This window comes from Myotis nattereri (assembly GCF_964212035.1).
Source record: "Myotis nattereri genome assembly, chromosome: 11".
NCBI classification, from domain to species: Eukaryota; Metazoa; Chordata; class Mammalia; order Chiroptera; family Vespertilionidae; genus Myotis; species Myotis nattereri.
The window spans coordinates 24,751,090-24,775,545 of record NC_138086.1 but is presented as its reverse complement, the minus strand read 5'-3'; the positions used below and the strand labels follow the sequence as shown (position 1 = coordinate 24,775,545).

Sequence of the window (24,456 nt, the reverse complement as noted above, 5' to 3'; positions counted from 1 at the left end):
TTACAAAAGCAGTATATTGTTAAAAAAATTTTTTAAATGCAACTAAAAATTGGCAGTAGAGAGATGAAGAAAAAAATAGAATAAGTGTATTGTTTATTGTCAAAACAATAGATGGGAAGTAAAGAATACAAATAAAGAGAGAGAAATCTGCGAATAAAAGGTTAAAGAAAAAAAGAGGTTAAAAGCATTTTCAAACGATTTTTAAATACATTAAAAGACAACCACTGCGGCAGGGGAACCTTTCTAAACCACAAAAAATTCTGCATAAAGAGCAAAAATTAGTATTTCAGAAACAGAGCAAATATAACATAATATACATTTGTAAAATATTATGATAGAGTTGAGAAAAATATATCAGTTATATCAATATATGTATGTCAATGGATATGACTCACCTATTAAACAGACTTTCAATTTGACTCACAAAGCAAGGTACAACTATATGCTATACACATATCTAAAACAAACTAATTTAGAAAGGCTAGAATGAACAATGGTCTGCCAGCCAAAAAGCATTAACCATGACAAAGCAGGACATTCAATACCACAAGCCACAATCCTATATAAGAAAAGCCTAGGTGACGTCGTGCGACAAGATGGCCATGTGCACAGTAGAGGCAGGGTCCGGTGGCCACACTGTGTGGTGAGGCCTGGGGGTCCTGCAGCTCTGCATGGCACAGAGGTCAGTCCCGGTGTCTCCGCCACCTCGCGTGGAGGAGGTGGGTCGTGGCAAGGGAGGGCAGTTGGGGGTGATCAAGCCAGCAGGGGAGGGCAGTTGGGGGCAATCGGGCCAGGAGGGGAGCAGTTAGGCATCAATCAGGCAGGCAGGGGAGCAGTTAGGGGCAATCAGGCAGGCAGGCGGGCGAGTGGTTAGGAGCCAGCAGTCCCGGATTGTGAGAGGAATATCTCAGATAGGAGAGGGTGCAGGACAGGTTGAGGGACACCCGCCCCCCCCCCCCCCCTGCACAAATTTCATGCACCGGGCCTCTAGTTTATACTAATAAAAGGGTAATATGCTAATTAGACCAGGTAGACCAGACGTCCTTCCAGACAAAGCCACAACAGCTGTGAAGGCCAAGGAGGACTGAGAAGGGCTGACAGCCAGCAGTGGCAGCAGCAGTGGGGTGATGGGGCAGCGCCTTCCCCTGATAGGCCCAGTCACCTTCCGCAGAGGGAGGCCGGACAGCGGCCATCAGTAGGACATCCCCTGAGGGCTCCAGGCTGTGAGAGGGGGCAGGCCGGGCTGAGAGACCACTCCCCCAGTGCATGTATTTTTGTGCACCAGGCCTCTAGTTTATAATAAAGCTAGAACACTTATGAATATACACCAAATAAAACAGAAACCACATTTTTAGGGGAAAAAAAATATGGGAAATGCAGTGACACAGAGAAAAAAACACACTAATAGAAAACTTTAGTTCATCACAAAGGACTTAAACAATGTAATTAAAGTAGATCTATGGCTCTCTATCAAACTGTACACCTAATAGAGAATGAACCTTTTTCTAAAGCACCCATGGGACAGTCACAAAAATTGATCATTTATTAAGTTACAAGAAAATGTCAGTAAGTTCCATAAAGTAGAAATATTACAAACAACACTCTCTAAATTCAATGCAATAAAACTACAAGGTATTAAGAAAAACAAAACTCCCATTCATCTTTAAATTTAAAATTCTTCTATTAAAAATACTAGGATAATCATCCAAATGCAGACTGAAGTAAGACTATCTTTTTAAATGATAATGAAAACACTACATATTAATATCTATGGGATGCATTTAAAGTGTTGCTGAGAGGAAAATTCATATCATTACACACTTTGATCAGTAAAAAAATGAAAGAATTAAACATGATTTCAATTGCTTGCTCAGAAAAAAAAAAGCACAAAGAATGATATAATAAAGATAAAAGCGGATAATAATAAGGCACAGAACAGAAAAACAATAGACCTCATCAATAAATCAAAATTCTGGTAATTTCTTGGGGGGAAACAAAACTAACACTACAGACAGACTGTTAACTACTTAGATCAAGAAAAAAAGGAAGATGGCACAAGTAAAAAAATAAATAACAAAAAGAAAACAAAAAATAATTCAAAACCATAAGAAAATACAAAATTAAAAAAACTAAATGAGTTTTTTCCTAGGAATCTATGGGTTATTAAAATTGATCCCACTAAAAACGAACTGCTAAAAGAGAAAATTTTGCATATAAGAATTAGAAAAAAAATTAAAAAATAAAATGAAAAAATTTTTAAGTACCAGATCCAAATGGTTTCATAGGGCAATTTCCAAACCTTCAAATACCAGCTAGTCCCAGTGCTCTATATATTGTTCCAAAGAATTGAAAATGAAAAAAAAAAACTTCCCAATTCCTTTTATGAAGTAAATTATTACATTGAAACCAAAATCTGATAAGATTTAGGGTACAGGCTAATATCCTATCTAATTAAAGAGAAACATGGTAATTAGCGTATGTCTGCTACCCTTCCCATTGGCTAATCAGCGAGATATGCAAATTAACTGCCAGCCAAGATGGCGGCCGGCAGCCAGGCAGCTTGAAGCTAACATGAGGCTTGCTTGCTTCAGTGATGGAGGACTCCAACGTTCCCCGCCTGCCTTGCCGGCCTCTGAGCTTGCAGTTTGAAACATTATTACAAATATAGAAGCTAAACAAAACCCCAGAAACCAGCTTTCAGCCAGCCGGGATCTCAGAGCTGGATGGAGTTGATACAGTGTTTCAATTATAGAACCCAAACAAACCAGATACCTGCTTTCAGCACCTGAGGCCTCAGAGCTGGAGCCAGAGCTAAAGCTGGCCCAGAATAAAAGAAAAAAAGGAGCATTTGGGAGCTTCAGTCACCCGCCACCCTGAAAACAGCCCTCAGCCCCTCACCCAGACTGGCCAGGCACCCCAGTGGGGACCCCCACCCAGAAGGGTATGTGACCAGCTGCAAACAGCCATCATCCCCTCATCCAGGCTGGCCAGGCACCCCAGTGGGATCCACCACACTGAAGGGTGTGTGACCAGCTGCAAACAGCCATCATCCCCTCACCCAGGCTGGCCAGGCACCCCAGTGGGGACCCCCACCCTGATCCACGACACCCTTCAGGGCAAACCAGCCGGCCCCCTCCTGTGCACCAGGCCTCTATCCTATATAGTAAAAGGGTAATATGCCTGCCAGCACCGGGATCAGCGGAGCTGAGAGGCCTCCTGGCCCCGGGATCAGCGTGACAGGGGGCAGCGCCGAAATCCCCTGATTGCCCTGCGGCTCTGTGTGTGACAGGGGGCGGGGCCACAACCTCCCTATTCGCCCTGCTCTGTTCGTGACAGGCGAAGGCACCCCAACCCCCTGATCAGCCCTGCTCTGTGCCTGATGGGGGGAGCTCCCCAACCCCTGATCACCCTGCGGCTCTATGTGTGACAGGGTGCGGCGCCCCAACCCCCTGACCGGCCCTGCTCTGTGTGTGACAGGGTGCAGCGCCCCAACACCCCCCCCCCGCCCACCCACCCCCCACCCCCCCCCCCCCGCCCCGCCAGGAGCCTAAGCCAGCAGGTCATTATCTCCTGAGGCGTCCCAGACTGCGAGAGAGCACAGGCCGGGCTGAAGGACCCCCTTTCCCCCCCGAGTGCACAAATTCTTGTGCACCGGGCCTCTAGTCACTTATAAACATCTATGCAAAATTCCTAAATAAAATGTTACCAACAAAATTCAACATCACATTGAGAAAATAGCACCATGATCAAGAGGGTTTATTCTAGGAGTGAAAACTTGGTTCAATATTAGAAAATCCATTTACATATTAATAGATTTAAAGATAAAATAGGAAGAAATGGATAAAAGACCAGAACAATTAACAAAAGATATATAAAAATGGGCTTTATAAAAAACATTGTTCAAACTGACTCATAATCAAAGAAATGCAAAATAAACAATACTGTGATGCCACTTTTTATCTATGAAAATGGCAAAAATAAAAAATCATGACAACACATTCTGGCAGAGTTGTGAGAAAAACAAGCACACCTACACTGGTGGTGGAACGCAAGCTGATACAACTCTTACGGAGAAGAACTTGGCAATGCTGAAAAAAACAACCACATATGGACTTACCTTTTGATTGAGTTATCCCCTCATCTAGATATTTACCCTAATGATACACCCCCAACAATATGAAAATACACATGCACAAGGTTAGTCATTGCATCATTGCTTATAATGACAGTTACACATAAGAGGGTGGATGAACTATGTAATAAATTGACACAATGAAGTACTACGCAAGTATTAAAAAAATCAAAATCTCTATGAACTAAAAGAGCAAAGTACAGGAGAGAATCTATCGTATCCTACCCATTATAGAAAAAAGAAAGGTGTAAAAAAAGATATGTATATCTGTTCAACGGTGCGAAAAGAAATATAGGAAGGATAAACTAGAAACTAATGAGCTTGATTACTGATATGGGATGAGTGGAAACAAAAGAGAAAAATGATTTGCATCTACTAAACTTTCTTACATATGGGGGGAGGGGGCGGAAATGGCCTAAAGAAATAATTAAAAACTGGCTAGTCAAATAGACAATACACAAAAGATACCCAAATGGTCCATATATATGGAAAGATTTTCAGCACCACTAGAAACCAGAGAAATATAAACTAAAATAACTTAAACTAAACTAAACTAAAATAAAATAAAATAAAATAAAATAAAAACACAAAACCTGTCAGATTTGTAAAAGTCCATTTGCAGAAATTAAAGTCTAACAAAGCCAATTTTAAATGCAAGGAGTAACAAAAGCCATGTACAGCTCAGAGGAATCTATATTGTTACAATCACTTCAAAAAGCCATTTGGCAAGAAAATTAAAATGCAAAATTACATTTTCTTCTCTCTCTCTCTTCCTTTCTCCCTCTCCCTCTCCCTCTCCCTCTCCTTCAAACTCCCCCCCTAGACCCCTCCCTCCCTCCCTCTATTCCTCTGAGAGAATGGCCCAAAAATAAGGCTTCCTCCTTTTGGGCATCATGACACATGCATAGAATAATAGTGCTTATATAGCACAACTAGGATAAATGCAGAAAGCTGAATGTGGCTAAAAGGGGCTTTTCTAGGAATTCTGACTGCCTCAAGACCCAACTGGCTGCACCAGAGGCTGAATGAAGGCCAGGCATCTCTCTCTATAACCTATTCCCAAGAGATCACTGGTAGGGCAACTCTGTCCTACAGAAATATAGACAAGAATACTCATTGCTTTAGGTTGCTAATAATGAAAAACTAGAAACAACTTATACCTAATCCATAGGGAAATGAATTGTGATATATTTTATAATAAAGTACTATAACTAGTTAAAATGTTAAAACTAGAGCTATACTGTCACATGAGAAAATCCAAAAACTATGATGAGTAAAAAACCCAAGTAGTAGAATGGTACATGTTATATTACACAATTTTAAGTAAATTATACAATTAAAATGAATGAATACATGTAATTATACAATTTACTTAAACCTTAAAATACTTAAAATAATAGTGTATATATGTACATACAAACAATATATACTGTATATTCTTCATATATTAATATACACACATACACACACATACATAAACTATAATGTTTCTGTATTTACAAATGCACGACACAGTACACATACACATTCATATACATAGTAAAAGTATGAAGGCTTACAAGAAAAAGATAAAGAATAATTTCAAAATTGCAGGTACCTCTGGGATAAAAGAGAGAGGAAAAGAATTGAGGGAGAATTCACGTAATCACAGGGGCTTCGACTGTACCTGTAATGTTTTATTTTAAACTGATAAGAACAGATACTACACTTGATCTTAGCCAAAAGGCCAAGAAGCGATAATGTTTAATTTTAAAAAAAAGAAAAGAAAAGAAACTCTGAAGTAAATAAGGAAACATATTAAGATTTATTAATCTAACTAGAGGCCCGGTGCACAAAAATTTGTGCACTGGGGGGGAGAGGGGGTCCCTCAGCCTGGCCTGTGCCCTCTCGCAGTCTGGGACCCCTCGGGAGATAACGACCTGCTGGCTTAGGCCTGCTCCCGGGTGGCAGAGGGCAGGCCTAATCCCTAGGTGCAGCCCCTATTCGGGCTCAGAGCAGGGCCGATTGGGGAATTGGGGCACCGCCCCCTGTCATGCACAGAGCAAGGCGGATTGGGAGGTTGTGATGCCACCCTCAGTCACGCTCAGGGTAGGGCCAATTGGGGGGTTGGGGCACCGCCCCCAGTCACATGCAAGGCAGGGTCGATGGGGAGGTTGCGGCGCCTCCCCGTCACACACAGAGCAGGGACAACCAGGGGTTGGGGCGCTGCCCCCTGTCAAGCACAGAGCAGGGCCGATCAGGGGGTTGGGGAGCTCCCCTGTCACGCACAGAGCTGGGTCAATCAGGGGGTTGGGGAGCTCCGCGCTGTCACGCACAGAGCAGGGCGGATCAGGGGGTTGGGGCACCGCCCTCTATCACCCACAGAGCAGGGCCAAGCAGGGGGTTGGGGCGCTGCCACTGTCACACTCAGGGCAGGGCCGATGGGGAGGTTATGGCTCTACCCCGTCACACACAGAGCAGGGCCCGTGGCTGGGGGGGGGGGGGGGGGGAGGGGGGGGGAGGGGTTGGGGCACCGCACCCTGTCACACACTGAACCGCAGGGCGATCAGGAGGTTGGGGAACTCCCCCCTATCAGGCACAGAGCAGGGCCGATCAGGGGGTTGGGGCGCCTTCCCCTGTCACGAACAGAGCAGGGCCGATAGGGAGGTTGTGGCCCCGCCCCCTGTCACACACAGAGCCGCAGGGCGATCAGAGGGTTTGGGCGCTGCCCCCTGTCATGCTGATCCCGGTGCCGGGAGACCTCGCGGCTCCGCTGATCCCGGTGCTGGGAGGCATATTACCCTTTTACTATATAGAATAGAGGCCTGGTGCATGGGTGGGGGCTGGCTGGTTTGCCCTGAAGGGTGTCCCGGATCTGGGTGGGGGTCCCCACTGGGGTGCCTGGCCAGCCTGGATGAGGGGATGATGGCTGTTTGCAGCTGGTCACATAGCCTTCAGGGTGGGGGTCCCCACTCGGGTGGCCTGGCCTGTCTGGGTGAGGGGCTGAGGGCTGTTTTCAGGCTGGGACTGAAGCTCCCAACTGCTCCTTTTTTTCTTTTTTTTTTTTTTATTCTGAGCCAGCTTTAGCTCTGAGGCTCCAGCTCTTAGGCCTCCACTCCTGAAAGCAGGTATCTGGTTTGTTTAGGTTCTACAATCGAAACTCTGTATCAACTCCAGGTCTGAGATCCCGGCTAGCTGAAAGCTGGTTTCTGGGGTTTTGTTTAGCTTCTATATTTGTAACTATGTTTCAAACTGCCAGCTCAGAGGCCTGCAGCGGCAGGCGGGGAACGTTGGAGTCCTCCGTCACTGAAGCAAGCAAGCCTCATGTTAGTTTCAAACTGCCTGGCTGCCGGCCGCCATCTTGGCTAGCAGTTAATTTGCATATCTTGCTGATTAGCCAATGGGAAGGGTAGCGGTCGTACGCCAATTACCATGTTTCTCTTTTATTAGATAGGATGGGAAGTACATAGTGGTGGTTATAGTGATCTCTGATACATGAATAATATAACATTCATATTTTATACACATATTTATAATAAACACTAGTGGCCTGGTGCACAAAATTCATGCACATTAAAAGGGAATTAGAGGAAATATTTTAATATTGTTATTTGCCCTTTCTCTATAATAGAAGTGTCAGAGATGAAAAAAAATTAGTAAAATGTATATGAAAATCTTCCTGTTAGAGTCTGGGGCATGCCGCAGGACCCAGAGTCAAGTCCCCACCCACCCACGTGCACCTCGAAATTGTGCAAGACCCAGACCAGGCCAGCCCCACCCTCAGTGGGCAAGATTCAGACCCAGCTGGCCTCACCCCCGTCAAGCCCTGCCGGGTGAGGGGGGGCACAGCCTCAGGACACTCATCAAGCCCTGCTGGGCAGGGGGCGCGGGCTGAGGTCCCCCGTCAAGCCCTGCTGGGCCACAGGCACGGCTTCAGGTACCCTGGCCCGGCGCCAGGGCGGGAGGCATGGCCTGAGGTCCCCCATCAATCCCTGCCGGGTGGAGGGCGCAGCCTCAGGGCACTCATCAAGCCCCGCCAGGCAGGGGATGCAGCCTCAGGTCCCCCGGCCCAGCGCCGGGGCGGGGGGCATGGCCTCAGGTCCCCCAGCCCTGGGTGGGGGGCATGGCCTGAGTTTCCCTGTCAAGCCCCGCTGAGCAGGGGGCGCAGCCTGAGGACCCCCTTCAAGCCCTGCTGGGCGGGGTCACGGCCTGAGGTCCCCCGTCAAGCCCCACTGGGACACAGGCATGGCCTCAGGTACCCCGGCACCGGGGCGGGAGGCATGGCCTGAGGTCCCCTGTCAAGTCCTTCCAGGTGGGGGGGCACAGCTGGGGGGGTGCAGCCTCAGGTACCCTGCCCTGGCCCGGCGCCATGCAGCCTCAGGTCCCTGCTGATAGCATGTTATGGCTGTTATGGGAACCCCGCCTCCGCTGTGGGCGCAGACATCTTGTGTTACAGGAACCCTGCCTCCACTGTGGGTGCACCCATCTTGTGATGGTGTGATGGAGTGAGGGTCAATATGCATATTGCCTCTTTATTATATAGGATATTTTAAATAATTAAAAAGTAAACTCTGGTCTTGCTTCATTTTTACACCTAGAAATATCTGATCTATTAATTCTATTTCGCCTGCCTTGTATATGTCCCTCACTGTTCTATTATGCATTATAGAAATCAACAAAGATATTTCATGAGAGTAAATGCAAGGTACTTTAGGAACAGCTGGTTTAAAATGCCAAGGAAGACTGACCTGCAGACAGAACTAACTCAAAAGGTATATTAATATTTTGGAGAATCAGATCTTCTTTATTCTAGATATGTGAGTTCCAAGAGGAGAAACTTCATCTCCTTTGATGTTGGGATTCATAGCTCGGACCCCAAGTAGAAAGAATATTTTAAATATTAGACCCAAAATTCGTAAGGCAAATATTAAGTCTCAGAACAAGACTTCATGAAATAAGGCAATGGCCGGGGAGCGTCGTCCCCATATGCCAAGGTTGCGGGTTTGATCTCTGGTCAGGGCACATATATAAGAATCAACTAATGAAAGCATAAATAAGTAGAACTAATTGATGGTTTCTCTCTCTCTCCCCCCCCTCCCCCTTAGCTCCCTCCCTCTCCCTCCTTTCTTCCCTTCCTCCCACCTCTCCTGTCTCTCTAAAATCAAATAAAAATTTTTTAAAAGGCTTTATAAAATAAAATGCACACTAAGGAAACAACAGCAAAAGAAACTCATTTAATTTGTGTTCTCTTTAGGTTTTACTGCTTAACCTATGCTGGAACCAAAAAGAAAAGAAGTAAGAAGTCCAGTTTCATTATAGTTACAAGCACAGCAATCCCAGCAGGAGCATGAATAAAATGAATAAAGAAGTCGAATGAAATGCCGGTGTACCCTGGGAGTAATTGCTCAGTCAACGTGTTCCAAGGGCAGCAGGCCAAATGAGAGGACATAGTGAGAGAATCCAAAAGCCTAAAACATCATTTTCCTACAATTATTGGATTTTTTCCACACTTCTCCCACCCTCCTACCCAAGTTATCGTTGAATTATTACATCTAAATTAGTCATTAGTTTCCCTGTACATTACAAAATACTATGTGACTGATGAAAATAGGAAAAAGGCTTGCAAAATGCCATCCCTACACATTTAGAGTGGGAACAGCACGAGGCAAGCCCCAATAATTACCATCTCGGTTCACCCTGGACCAATCACTTAACCTCCCTGGAATTAGTTTCCATATGTGTAAAGCGAGTTTTTTTAAACACCTCATTAACTAGGGAGTATAAGCAGTTTTTCATATATTTTACTAGCATAAGTGCCCTCCTATATAAACTACCTGTTCATATTTTTGCCTATTTTTCTAATAGCTTGTTTTATTCATTTACAGGAGTTCTTTATATATTCTGGATACTCTGTCAAGTAAATGCCAATCTTTCCATGTATGTGGGCTCTTCTGCAGATTGCCCATTACTTGCCCGGTTATTTATTATGCTGTTTTTTTTCTTCATTATTATATGGGAAAGCTAGGTGAATGTGGATCATTTTTTTCTTAATGAGCTGCTTGTTTCTACCAACCTGTGTCTTCATTTTGCATTTTATAATTAAACTAGAGGCCCGGTGCCCAAGTTCATGCACCATGGAGTCCCTCGGTCTGGCCTGTGGGATGGAGCCGAAACAGGCTCTCCGACATCCCCCAAGGGATTCGGATTGCGAGAGGGTGCAGTGCACGATCGGGGCCGGGGAGGGGCGCGGGAGGTTGGCTAGCCAGGGAGGGACCATGAGAGGGCTCCAGGGCATGTCCGGCCCGTCTCGCTCAATCCCAATCAGCCGGACCCCAGCAGAAGGCTAACCTATCAGTTGAAGCGCCTGATCCCTGGTGGTCAGTGCACATCATAGCAACTGGTCGGCCGGACGACCAGTTGTCTGCCCCCTGGTGGTCAGTGCATGTCATAGTGAGCAGTTGAGGGGCCTTAGCATGTCATTAGCCTATTACACTTTGATTGGTTGAATGGATGACCGGACACTGAGCATATTAGGCTTTTATTATATAGGATGCTTTATTTTTTAATTAGATGATGCATACACATATAAAATTCTATATAACTTTTTTGATAACCTAAATTTTTGATAATATGCTCAAAACTAAATATAATAATGATAATGACAAGAATATCTGCCCTAACTACCTCAAAAGACTTTTGCATCAGCTGAATGATATAACGTATCTCGCAAACTCTAACACATAAACAACGATAGAAAATCTCTCACAGGAAAAGTCACACACAAATCTACCTCTAAATAAGACATTTGAAAAATGACTCATTCATAAGTAATCAAAATTCTAATTTAATTAATAACAATCTGAAAGTTCTCAGGAATTGCCTCCAACCTTAATTTATGGCACCCTAATGGAAGATCTGTTCTACCCAGGGATTCCCTATCAGAACTCCCTCCATAAAAACGTCAGTTGTAATGGATTATACCCTCAATCCTACTATTTCACAATATGAGAGGGGAGCTTTAAGAGCCTCTATTAAATTCCCCGCTGAAAATGACATTACTTTCTAGGTTGACCTGCCGAGCACTTCACAAATACTCTTAGGACTTACTGTTGATTATTAAGAGTAAGAAAATGTCTGCCCTTAATTATAACATATTTCATCAGCCTCACACTTTTATGTGTACTTAGTAACATTTTATGCAGCTCTCTACATAATTTACATCTTCTTCATTTATACAATTCCCTTTAATAATGTGACCCAGATTAATATAGTCCTAAGGATTAGAACTGCAATAACTTAAAAAGACTCATACACAACTTCAAAAAAGTCAACTTTTCACACATTGGCTCCTAAAGACAACTTAAGTCAGAAAATGGGCAGTGCAGAGTGTGATGAGAGGAACAGTGATCCCAGGAAGATATCCATGTCCTAATCCCCAAAATCTGGGAATGTTACCTTACATGGCAAAGAAAACTTTGCAGATATATTAAGGTTAAGGAACTTGAAATTGGGAGAGGGTCCTGAATTATCCAGGAGGAAATTAATCTAATCACATGAGTCCTTAAAAAAAAGGAAGAAGGAAATTAGATCACCAACTTACACCATACACAAAAACAAACTCAAAATGGCTAAAGGACTTAAATGTAAGACGGGAAACCATAAAAATCCTACAAGACTCCATAGGCAGCAAAATAGCAGACATATGTCATAGCAATATCTTTATAGACACAGATCCTAGGGCAAGAGAGGCTAAGGAGAAAATAAACAAATGGGACCACATCAAAATAAAACACAGAAAAAGAAACCTTCAACAAAACAACAAGAAAGCCCACTGCATGGGAGAACATAGATGCCAATATTATCACCGATAAGGGTTTAATCTCCAACACTTACAGGGAACTCATATAACTTAACAAAAGGAAGATAAACGATCCAATCAAAAAATGGGCAAAGGACCTAAATAGACACTTTTCAAAAGAGGACATTCAGAAAGCCAAGAGACACAGGAAAACATGCTCAAAGTCACTAATCATCTGAGAGATACAAATCAAAACAACAATGAGATACCATCTCACACCTGTCAGAATGGCTATCATCAACAAATCAACAAACGACAAGTGCTGGCAAAGATGTGGAGAAAAAGGAACACTTGTGCACTGTTGGTGGGAATGCACACTGGTGCAGTCAGTATGTGGAAGACATATGGAGTTTCCTCAAAAAGTTAAAAATGGAACTGCCATTTGACTCAGTAATCCCATTTCCAGGAAGGACTATATCCCAAGAAACCAGAAACACCAATCAGAAGGATATATGCACACCTATGTTTATAGCATCGCAATTTACAATAGCTAAGATTTGGAAACTACCTAAGTGCCCATCATCAGATGAGTGGATTAAAAAACTATGGTACATTTACATAATGGAATACTATGCCGCTATAAAAAAGAAGGAACTTTCACCATGTGCAACAGCATGGCTGGAACTGGAGAGCATTATGCTAAGCAAAATAAGCCAGTTGGAGAAGATAAATATCACAATGACCTCACTCATATGTGGAATATAATGATTAACATAATTTGATGAACAAGAATAGATCCAGAGACAAATGCGGGGGGCGGGGGGGGGGCAGTTAGAGATCAACCAAAGGACTTGTATGCATGCATATTAGCATAACCAATGGACACAGACACTGGGGAGGTGGGGGCTTGCCTGAGGTGGGAATGGCTGGTGGGGGCGAGGGTCAATGGGGGGGGGGGGCGGAGACATATGTAAAACATTAGACAATAAATAAAAATAATTTTTTAAAAAAAGAAGAAGACAGAAGAGCAGGTCAGAGAAATTGTGCCATGAAAAGGACTGACCCACCACTTCAGTTTTGAATACAGAGAAGGAGACCGCAGGACAAGGCAAGGAAAGGAATTCTCCCATAGAGCCTCCAGAAGAAACACCTCCCTGCCCACTCCTTACTTTAGCCCCAATGAAACCCAGAGTGAACTTCTAACCTACAAAACTATAGAATGATATAGTTAAGTTATGGTAAGTTGTTGGGGCAGCAATAGAAAAGTAATACACAGAGCACACCTAGCTTACTTGCAGGAAAACAAACTGAGCACACTGGAACCCGACTCCTGATTTGAAATTGCAGCTATACTACTTGTCAGCAGAGTCACCTTAAACCACCTAGTAACCCTCCCTAAGCCTCCGTGTTCTCCTCTGTAAGATGAGGCTAGTCGTACAGTAAGTCCTCACGCTTAATGGCTTTGGTAGATTGGGAGACTTCAAGCAAAACAATGTATAACAAAACCAATTCTACCATAGGCTAACTAATATGCTAGTAAACAAGAGTTATGTTCTTAAGGCATCTTATCAACATTATAACAAAACAACGTTATTCAAAAATCTGCTACAAAATCTATCTTAAAAGACTGTTGAAAAACTAAATGAATTAATTCATGTAAAGTACTTAAAATATTGGTTCACAGAGAAGGCAGTAAGCACATCTGAACTACTGCTACTATTGGTTTTAATCAATAATAACTACCTTCTCACCCTAGCCAGTTTGGCTCAGTGGATAGTGTGTCAACCTGCGGACTGAAGGGTCCCAGGTTTGATTTTGGGTCCCTGGCCATGGTTGGAGCGAGTCAGGAGGAAACCAATCGATGTGTCTCTCTTACATCAATGCTTCTCTCTCTATCTCGCCCCCTCTCTTCCAGTCTCTCTAAAAATCAATGGAAAAATATCTGTGGGTGAGGATTAACCAAAATAATAATAATAATAATAACAACTATCTTCTTTTTCAGTCACCCACAGAAAAATCATGAGATCGTCTTCAAAACAGTCAAGGAAATGAGCCCTTCTAAAACTTAAGGCTTAGCCCTAGTCAGTTTGGCTCAGTAGACAGAGTGTTGGCCTGCAGAGTCCCAGGTTTGATTCCGGTCAAGGGCACATGCCCAAGTTGCAGGCTCAATCCCCAGTAGCGGGTAGGTAGGAGGCAGCAATCAATGATTCTCCCTCATCATTGATGTTTCTATATCTCCTTCTCCCTTCCTTTTTAAAATCAATAAAAATATTTTTAAAAAATAAATGAATGAATAAAAATAAACCTTAAGGTTTACACACGTGTCCACAGCAATCTGCACAATAGTCTCAGCTACACTGAACTAAGATGTGCAGTTCTTCAAGAGTCATTCCTGATAATTAAGGAAGAGAGCCGAAGTCAAAGTGCCAACATGAACTCCACTACATGATAACCACTCACCCAGGGCCTGACAAAGTGCCCATCAAAAAGTAAGAGCTGTCTTATTAAAAATAATAGGAATTGCAAAATTAGTTTCTACTGAAATTGTCCATAACTGGCAGTTTTTCAGTTTATTTGGTATTTATACAGCACTTTTTATTTAAAAGCTGCTCTATCATTTCTTCATAAGCAATTAATTTTTTATTTTACTTGGCTATTGACTCGGCCAAATTTTTATAAATTGACATAGCCTAGCTAAGCATGAGGACTCACACTATTAAAAAAACAATAGCCGAAACCGGTTTGGCTCAGTGAACGGAGCGTCGGCCTGCGGACTGAAGGGTCCCGGGTTCGATTCCAGTCAAGGGCATGTGCCTGGGTTGCGGGCATATCCCCAGTGGGAGATGTGCAGGAGGCAGCTGATCGATGTTTCTCTCTCATCGATGTTTCTGACTCTCTATCTCTCTCCTTTCCTCTCTGCAAAAAATCAATTAAAAAAATATTAAAAAAAAAAAAAACAACAACAACAAACATAATGACTGGTAATTTCCACAAAAATTACAGACAAATACAAATCAAATGTATAGATATATTTTGTTTCATAATTCCACACACTGCAACAGCCCAAAGCAGTGTCAAAAGCCAAAGAGATAACAACACTGTATCAGAAAGGGGGAGAAAACAAAACCTTTGAACACCTGAGTAAGACTTTTGTCAAGTACCATAATAAAAATCAGTGTGTGAGGTCTTTAAAAAAAAAAAATTAATAACTAAGCAGACTAACATAAAAACCTATTATAAAATAATTCATAGAGTAAAAGAAATAAACTTCAGTATTCCAAGCCTAAATAACTCTAAATTTAAATAAATTATATTTTAAAAGGTAATTGAATATGCCCCAGCAAAAATAATATATTAAGCTCTCAAAAAAAATAGTACTTTCAGTTAGTAACACAGAATATACTGATTAAATTCAAACAGTTTTTCTACCTTTTTATTATTTCAAGCTCTATAGGACTACAGAACTAGTTAGAACTATAAAAACTAGTTTTTATCTGAAAAGCCAGTGACAGATGACATTACTATTGTTTTTAATCTTTATTGTTGAAAGTATTACATAAGTCCTCTTTTTTCCCCTATCGATCCCCTCCAACCCATCCACACCCTCCACCACAGGCCCACACCATCCTACAGTCTGTGTCCATGGGTTGTGCGTATATACATACAAGGTCTTTGGTTGATTACCTCCCACCCACCCTCCCTCACCTTCCCTCTAAGATTCCGCTCTCTGTTCCATGCTTCCATGTCTCTGGATTCACTCCGATCATCAGTTTATTTTGTTAATTAGATTCCATATATGAGTGAGATCATGTGTTACTATTTCTTTAAAAGGCATTGAGGAAGGCTGTCAAAGGAAGGCACCTGCAGGGCATCCCACAAAAGATATCCAGTCCCTTCTCCCTAACCCAAAGGTGCAATAGCAGAGCAGCTCCTTGCAGAGGCCCACTCTCTGAGCACAGCTGGTCTGAATACTCTGATGGTCAGGTCTGAGCCATACCAAAATTCCCCTAAATCTTTGCATCCAGAGTCAAAGTACACTCTCCCTCCTCCAACTATAAATATAAGCCAAACTGGCTCTCCTTTATCTTATTCAACAGAATTTAGGTAGCCCAAGAAGAAACTGGATATATCCTCAAAGTGTGTGTTGTGTGTGTGTCTGTGTGTGCATATGCATGTGTATGCACATATGAAGTGGGGAGGCCACTGAAAGATACAGGAGTCAAAATACATAACGGGGGTCACACATGCAAAAACCCTCACGGACCACACAGGGAATGTAATAAATTAGGCAGCTGGGTCAAAGCTAATAGAAGCAATAGAGGTTATAGCAAAAGGATAAGACATCCTCCATAAAAAAACATTCACATTCAACCTCAGAAAAACAAGCAATGCCAGTCAAATAAAACACATCCTCAACTGGATCAGCAGGCAGGCCAGATTGCTAGATAGGTGCAGCAGGCCCAGCCAATCCCCTTAAATCGTGTTCTCTCTGAGGAAAGCAAAGGGCTCCTCACAGGCCCCAGGGGACTAGCCTCAAGCCCCCCAACCCTGCAAGCTCCCCAGATCTTTGCCAGGAGCTGGAAAATTAAACACTTACCACTCGAGCTTCCCGGTGTCGAATATTGAGAGTTATCAAGAAATTTTCGAGGTGTAGGAAGGTTTGTAACATCAATCAGAGGAATAGGAGAAGCATCTTTCACAAGGGTACTGGAGGGAAAAGTAGCAGTCGTTACTCACCACTTCCCCCAAAACAACTCAAATCCCACACATGCCACCCCTTATCACCTTCTCTCTATTTTGAGCCCCTTTCACTCTGTGACTTCAAATATCTCCCAAGTATATTTCCAGTGAAGTGATGACTGTCACAGACAGGAGTATAACGATGTGTCCTAAAAGCTCCAAGTATGTAAATATTTATTGTCTTTCATTTCTATGCAAAATTTAAAAAATTAATATAAGTTTGTTCTGGATCATCTGGATGCCACCTTTGAACCAAATTAAGCCACACAGTTTCAGTACCTTCCTTTGTTTCTGTATTGAAATTAATTTATCAGCAAAGAAAGAGCAACTGATACCTTTTCATGATAACCAAACAAAGGTTTAATTAGTTAAGTCTAGTTTAATTTGTGTTTTTCAAGCTAAAGTTCTTTGACATACTCTGGGATTTCACTACTTTTAGTTTTCTTTAAAAGAGGTTCATAAATTTTATCAAGTTGAAAATCACTACAATCAATGATGACTGAAGGAACTTTGAACAGGGTTAATTCAGTATTTATCACCTTTTCCAAAAAGGCCTAGCTCCCTCATCTTCATAATTAACTTTAGAGTCTCCAAAATAAACACATCAATTTTGAATGACACAAAGACTATAAAAAATTAAATTTCAAGTTAATTCCCATTTATAGGCATCTGTTAAGTGCAAGAATATAGGCAATGCCAAGGCAAATAACACCTGTGTCCTACCTTCCAGAAACTGAATCATCTAATCACAGTGCATCTATAAGAGAAAAGCTACATCTAAGTCAAATCTCAAGGGCACAGAGGTCAACATCATAGGTAGTTCCCATCACCCCTTTCCAGTCCCAATGCATATCTTCTGTAGCAGTTGCTACCCATGCAAATGATTAGCATAGTGAGTTATAAAGGGAGGACAGGTCGAGGGAAGCAGGGACGAGACCACACCTATAGGAAGACTTTCTCCAGATGTAATGAAAGGATGTGTGCAATTCTGAACATCTGTCCCCACAAACTGACATATCCCCATCTCCCTCCTACACCACTTTTGGAACCAAAGTAATAAGTATGTGTGTATTTTTATTATTATTATTATTATTATTATTATTATTATTATTGATTAAGGTATTACATATGTGTCCTTATGCCCCCATTGTCCCCCTCCCCACTGATGCCCTCCCCCCTTGGTGTCTGTGTCCATTGGTTAGGCTTATGTGCATGCATACAAGTCCTTTGCTAGATCTCTCTCCCCCTTACCCCCACCCTCCCCTATCTTCCCTCTGAGGTTTGATGGTCTGATTGATGCTTCTCTGCCTCTGGATCTGTTTTTGTTGTATTCTTAAGTGAATAAAAAAATAAACATTTTCTTTCAGAAATTTTTGAAAAACAAACTTTATGTTAAAGGGCAAAATTATCATGTAAGGTATTATTTTTATTGAGTGCTGGTAATGTGTGATCCACTGTCCTAGGCCATAAGGATAACTATGACAATCATTAACTTCTCCCTTTTCACTTAAACAGAGAAGGGGGAATCATTACTTGAGTCTTAAGCATCTGTTGTGTGCTTGGCACCGTGCCCACTGCTGAGGCTCCAACTATGACTAAGGTAGGAGCTAACCAAACTTAGCACATTTCCAATTGTTGAAATCACTTGCAGACTAATGTGAAAACTCATGTGAAGTATAAGATACAAAAGTAACAGAAACAGCATTTACTAAGAATTGAACTGATATAGTTCCAACAACTCTTTTCCTCCAATATAAAGCTATAAATTCCTAGCTGCCTAAACTATCTTAAGAAAATCCAACAGAGCTTTCAAATCCACTAGTTTATCACAATAGTTTGCATATTATATCAATCAATAAATTCATAGATCATCAATTCATCCATTTATCTTTTACATATTGACTACTATCTTCTCATTTATCTTCTCAACCACCTCATCCTCTTTTACCTGCACTTGACTCACAAGTGGAAAACCAGCTCTATGCCCCTCTCTAACCCCTGGATACACACATGCCCCTGGATACACACAGGCCCCTGGATACACATATGCCCAGGGGCAGAGGATAATCACTGATGTTTATGGAGCTGCTATTGAGTAAAGAAGAAAAAGTTCATTTCAATTTTAAATGATAAGAAAAATATAGGATACATTTTATAAATATTTCTGTAACAAAAGTGGAGGAGTTATTTTTAAAGCACTGATAAATGAAGGCGTCAATTAGCAGGAGGGTTCAGGTGTATGGCTGGAATACCGCCTGCCAAGCCTATAAATGAAGCAGTAGAATTAGTACATGTGTGTGCCCAGTGATATATATGTGAGTAAAACACACATTTCTATAAACACAGATGTGCATATGATTCACTTTAGATCAAAACCCATCATTATTTTCTCGGTTTTAAGCTAAAAATAGATTTTAGTTAAATATAGGGTGATAAATAGCTTGCCATTTTAACTTTGAGGGGAAAAAAAAAAAAGCCTACAGACTTTATTACAGAGCCAGAAGGGCCCTCAAACTCCATCAATAAACTTTCAGAAAGTCAATTTACTGCAACACTATTTTCATAGACTCATCTCTCTTTCTAAAATTTTCCTTTGGGCTTCAATTTTCCCCTTCGTGAACACCAACCCAAAGGCAAGTATCTGCAAATGACTTTTAGTTTTTCTCTTGTTCTTTTCTGGAAGGACTTAATCTCAAGAGTTCAAGAGAAAGGTAGGTGCCCCACTCACTCAGCTACTAGACACGAAGCTCAACAGAAAGGTAGGTGACACTGTAGAATATCACACTTAAAGAGCACATCCCTCAGTTTCCGCTTCAGACGACAGAAAAAGCCTGTTCTTATCATACACCAGAGATTAAGTTCAGAAGTATTAAATAATTAGTACCCTCAAAGGGTTCTGAATCTCTCAGAGGAAGTATTTTTTAAACAAAAAATAAAATCAAAATTGGATTGTTCAAGTTTCTAATTAATATGAGTGATTTGAACTACCTTAGTTTGAAAAAAAATGATAGGAGTTATTTTTCTATTTAAATATATATGATTACAAATTTTTATCAGAATCATTCATAGCTAAGTTGAAAAAAAAATAGCTGATGGACAAAAGACCATCCCTCCCAAATTACTAATTGTATATTGTGATTGAACGTGATTTGCTATTAAATAGCTTCAGCCCTGGCCAGGCTCAGTTGGCCGGTTAGGGTATATACCTGGGTTTTGGGTTCAATCCCCAGTCAGGTTGCCTACAGGAGGCAACTGATCGATGTTTCTCTCGTACATCAATGTTTCTCTCTCTTCCTCTCTCTAAAATCAATCTTTTTAAAAAACATATCTTCGGATGAGGATTTTAAAAATATAAATAACTACATGATGGCGGATAGAAAAACTATAAGCAAATTAAACTATTCCAAGAAAGCAACCCCTACCACCACAGCCCCAAAAACTTTCTGGCTGGGAACCATCCATGCAATTAGTAAAGAGCGCCTTCTAAATGTGTCTGATTTCAATATTTCAAGCCATGAAAAGTTTGGTTGTTTTTTTTTAAATAAGGATTAGAAGTGCTGACAGCTTATTAAACATTTGCTTTTTAATTAGAACTTCTTTCTGTTCCTGCACTTAGTAATAAATATGTACAACTATGTCCAAAATTTACAGCAACAGCTCATCTGGTTGATTTTATTGTCAAACTAAACTTGACGGAGGTGAGTTGAACTTTGACTTTAAATCTAGTAACTAATATATTCACCTCTATAACTCCAACAGCTGGCACAGTAACTGTCAAAGAGCAAGCTCATAAAAGTTTGCTCAATCAAACTGAGCTGAGAAATATCTGTCAAAGATAATATGCCCTTAGTAAGAAAATTTAACGGAAGAATGAAACACGAATGGCTGGCACAGTAATTTTCTACAGTTCTAAGAGCTCTTGGAAAATACAGAAAGAATAATGAATGATTCAAAGGGTATAAAAGTCAAAAACAATCAGGGTCTCAAATGACAGACCAAGTAGTGTTGAAGACATTTAATACAAAATAAAGTGGAGCTAAAATCTAAGCTAAGGGGAAAACCAGAGAAAGAAAACAGTTACATGGGGAAAAAATTAAAAAATAAAATAGTTAGGCAGCAAATAATACAAGGGGGTCGAGGTCGCTCTTTACACACCCAGAGACAAATATGGACACCAAAACCCGAGTCTGCATTTTCTCCTCCAGGAACTACAGTGTCCAAAAAAGCAAGGCTAGTGAAGTATTAACCAGGATGCATGCAATAAATTAAAGGATTATTTTTATACGTTTTATTGATTTTATCAGCCTCTAAGGTATTAAGGATTCCTTTTTGAAAATAAAAAAAAAATCTACAAATATTATTTTGGCGTAAGCCCTTCCAAACATTTCACAGAACAAAGCCTCTGATTGTCCATTCATCCCTGTCCCCCCAACACACACACACACACACACACACACACACACTGTAACCTTTGCTTTTTTCAACATTAATCCTATATAGAATTTTAAATCCTAGTTTTTCCTTTCAACAGTAAACATTTGCCATTTCATTTTTAAGTATCTTCAAAAGCATCATCAGTAACTGTATTTTTATGAAAGTAATAACATGCTCCTGATGAATACACTCCCTAGGCAGAGGGTATGGAATAAGCCCTTCTTTCCCATTTCCCACTCTCCATCTCCATTTCCCACAGGTAAGTCCTTTTTTCGGTGTTTCAGCATATCCTTTCAGGAATTTTCTACACGTCATTTATATCTACATATAAAGGATGCAGATTTAGATATATATCATTTCAACTCTTTTCAAGTTCCACTTCAAAAACATCTGTTCTTTATATGTATGTGCTTTCATGTGACTTCCTTTCTCCAGTAGCAGAAACTTGTTGTTGGGCATTGGTATAGTTGTTTTGGATACCAACAATTGGAACAGTCTCTGTATTTGGACAACAGACTCTCCATTGTCCGGTCAAAGCAAAAAAGAAAGAGGACACTACTTCTGATTATAAAAGTTGAAGGAGGCCAGGCTAGTCCCGGCTCAACAAACTGAATGCATCCACCCAGGACTTTGAATCTTAAGAAGATAAAGAAAAGTTCCAGGGACATTTAGAGATCATTTACCAGAGAGTTAAAAATCCAGCAACTGTAGGTATGTTGCCAGCAATGTGCAACCCAACCAGTCAGTCAATGATGTGTGCTCAGTGGCTTCATCTGCCTTGGTCCCTCCTGGGTTTTAGAGCCCGGTCATACAGACTTCCTTCTCTTCAATTCTGTGACCTACCTGATAACTTTCCCCTAAATTTCTTTCCTTGTTTTAGTTACCAGGACTGACTTCTGCTATTTGTAGTCAAGAACACTGGCTAATGCATCAACCTTTGCAGTAGACAATGTTTTATTTGCTGTCTTCTTTGGTGATTTTTTTTTAATTTTTATTAAATCTTTATTGTTCAGATTGTTACAGTTGTTCCTCTTCCCCGCCCCCCCCCCCCCCACAGCTTCCCTCCACTCCATTCCCGCCCCACCCTCTGCCCTTACCTGCCCCCACTGTCCTCATCCATAGGTGTACAATTTTTGTCCAGTCTCTTCCCACACACCCACACCCCCTTCCTCCCCTGAGAATATTCAGTCCACCTCCTTTTCTATGACCCTGATTCTATTTTGTTCACCAGTTTATTCTGTTCATCAGATTATTTATTCACTTGATTTTTACATTCACTTGTTGGTAGATGTGTATTTGTTGTTCATAATTTGTATCTTTACCTTTTTCTTCTTCTTCCTCTTCTTAAAGGATACCTTTCAGCATTTCATATAATACTAGTTTGGTGGTGATAAACTCCTTTAGCTTTTTCTTATCTGTGAAGCTCTTTATCTGACCTTCAATTTTACATGATAGCTTTGCTGGATAAAGTAATCTTGGTTGTAGGTTCTGGCTATTCATCACTTTGAATATTTCTTGCCACTCCCTTCTGGCCTGCATAGTTTCTGTTGAGAAATCAGCTGACAGTCATATGGGTACTCCCTTGTAGGTAACTAACTGTTTTTCTCTTGCTGCTTTTAAGATTCTCTCTTTGTCTTTTGCTCTTAGCATTTTAATGATGATGTGTCTTGGTGTGGTCCTCTTTGGGTTCCTTTTGTTTGGGGTTCTCTGCGCTTCCTGGACTTGTAAGTCTATTTCTTTCACCAGGTAGGGGAAGTTTTCTGTCATTATTTCTTCAAATAGGTTTTCAATATCTTGCTCTCTCTCTTCTTCTGGCACCCCCATAATTCGGATGTTGGTACGCCTGAAGTCTCAGAGGCTCCTTACACTATCTTCTATTTTTGGATATTTTTTTTCTTTTTGTTTTTCTGGTTTGGTGTTTTTTGCTTCTTCATATTTCAAAACTTTGACTTGATTCTTGGGATCCTCTAGTGTGCTGTTGGAACACTGTATAATATTCTTTATTTCAGTTAGTGTATGCTTAATTTATAGTTGGTCCTTTCTCATAACCTCGAGGGTCTCACTAAATTTATCGGCGGTTTCTACAAAATTCTTGAAAAACCTTATAAACATGGTTTTGAACTCTATATCCAGTATTTTGCTTTCCTCCAGTTCTGTCATTTGTGACCTGTTTCTTTGTCTCCGCATTTTTTATGCTTCCCTGTGTTGATAGAGTGGCTTTCTGTGCTAGGTGTCCTATAGGGCCCAGTGGCCCAGGCTCCCCAATTACCTGAGGTGGACACTCTTGGTGCACCCCTTTGTGGGCTTTGTGCACAGTCTTGTTGTAGTTAAGCCTTGATTGTTGTAGGTATCACAGGGAGGAATTGACTTCCAGGCCAACTGTCTATGAGAATCAGCTGTGTCTACAGTGGGAGAACTTCTGTGCTGGAGACACCCTTAGGGGCAAGACTTGCTTCAGTGGGGATTTAATGCTCACTGAGTCTTCTCCCTGACTGTGTCCCTTATGGATCTGAAGAGTTGTAATCTGGATGGTCATACTCTGACCACTGGGTACACTGGCTCTTGGATCTTTAAGGAGGTGCTAATTTAGCCTCTGCCTGAGGCTACCCAGCAGGAGCTATGGAGAGATCTGCAGATTCCTCTTCTTAGTTTGGGGTTTGGAAGTGCCCAGATGAGGCCCAGCTGTGAAGCAATGCAAACTGCTGTGGGGCCTTGGGCCTTCTTTTGGATGTTCTGGGTCTCTCTGACCCAGCTGAAGTTTGTTAGGTAATTTTCAGATTGCAAAGGGCCAAGCCATTCATATGCAAAAGCCTCTGCACACAGCTTGGGTGGAGCTGGGTTTCAGGGAATCAACAGGGTGGAGCAAACAGCTATGGCTGATCCTCAACCCTGCCCTAAGAGGCCCCGGGTCTCAGTGTCCCGTGGTAATAACTGCAAGCACCTCTGAGAGAAAGCCGCCCTTGAGTTCCGACCGATGCCAGACAGTCCAGTTTCTCCCCGTATGAGTCTGGGTCCCCAGAGACTCGCCCAGAACTGGAGTTCAGAGCAGTTAGGAGCTTGAGACGCCCTCCTGATTGAAAAAGACAACCGTGTCCTCAGCTGCCAGCCCTTTCCACGTGTGCCTCCGTACCTCTGCACTTTACTTCCGCAGCTCCTCTGAGTCTCAGTGTGCTTTTCTCTTTCCTTCTAGTTGTAGAATTTTCACTCAGCCAGCCTTCCTGTGGTTCTGGGTGATGTTCATTTTGTCTTTTAGTTGTATTTTTGAAGTGGTTGTGCGAGGCAGCAATTTCCGGTGTTTACCTATGCCACCATCTTGGTTTCTCCCCTCTGGTGATTTTTAACATAGAAATCTTTAAATATATGTATATCTAGT

General features: G+C 41.7%; 1 protein-coding gene across 2 annotated transcripts in view; it reads right to left on the bottom strand.

Annotated features, from left to right (window-relative positions):
- The window catches only part of EXOC4 (exocyst complex component 4), a 750,050-nt gene that overhangs the window by 665,375 nt on the left and 60,219 nt on the right, over positions 1 to 24,456 (bottom strand). For both annotated transcript variants that reach the window (XM_081102441.1, XM_081102440.1), the window contains exon 5: positions 16,507 to 16,616. In XM_081102441.1, the coding sequence (XP_080958567.1) occupies positions 16,507 to 16,616 (110 nt within the window). The remainder of the gene's footprint in view (positions 1 to 16,506; positions 16,617 to 24,456) is intronic.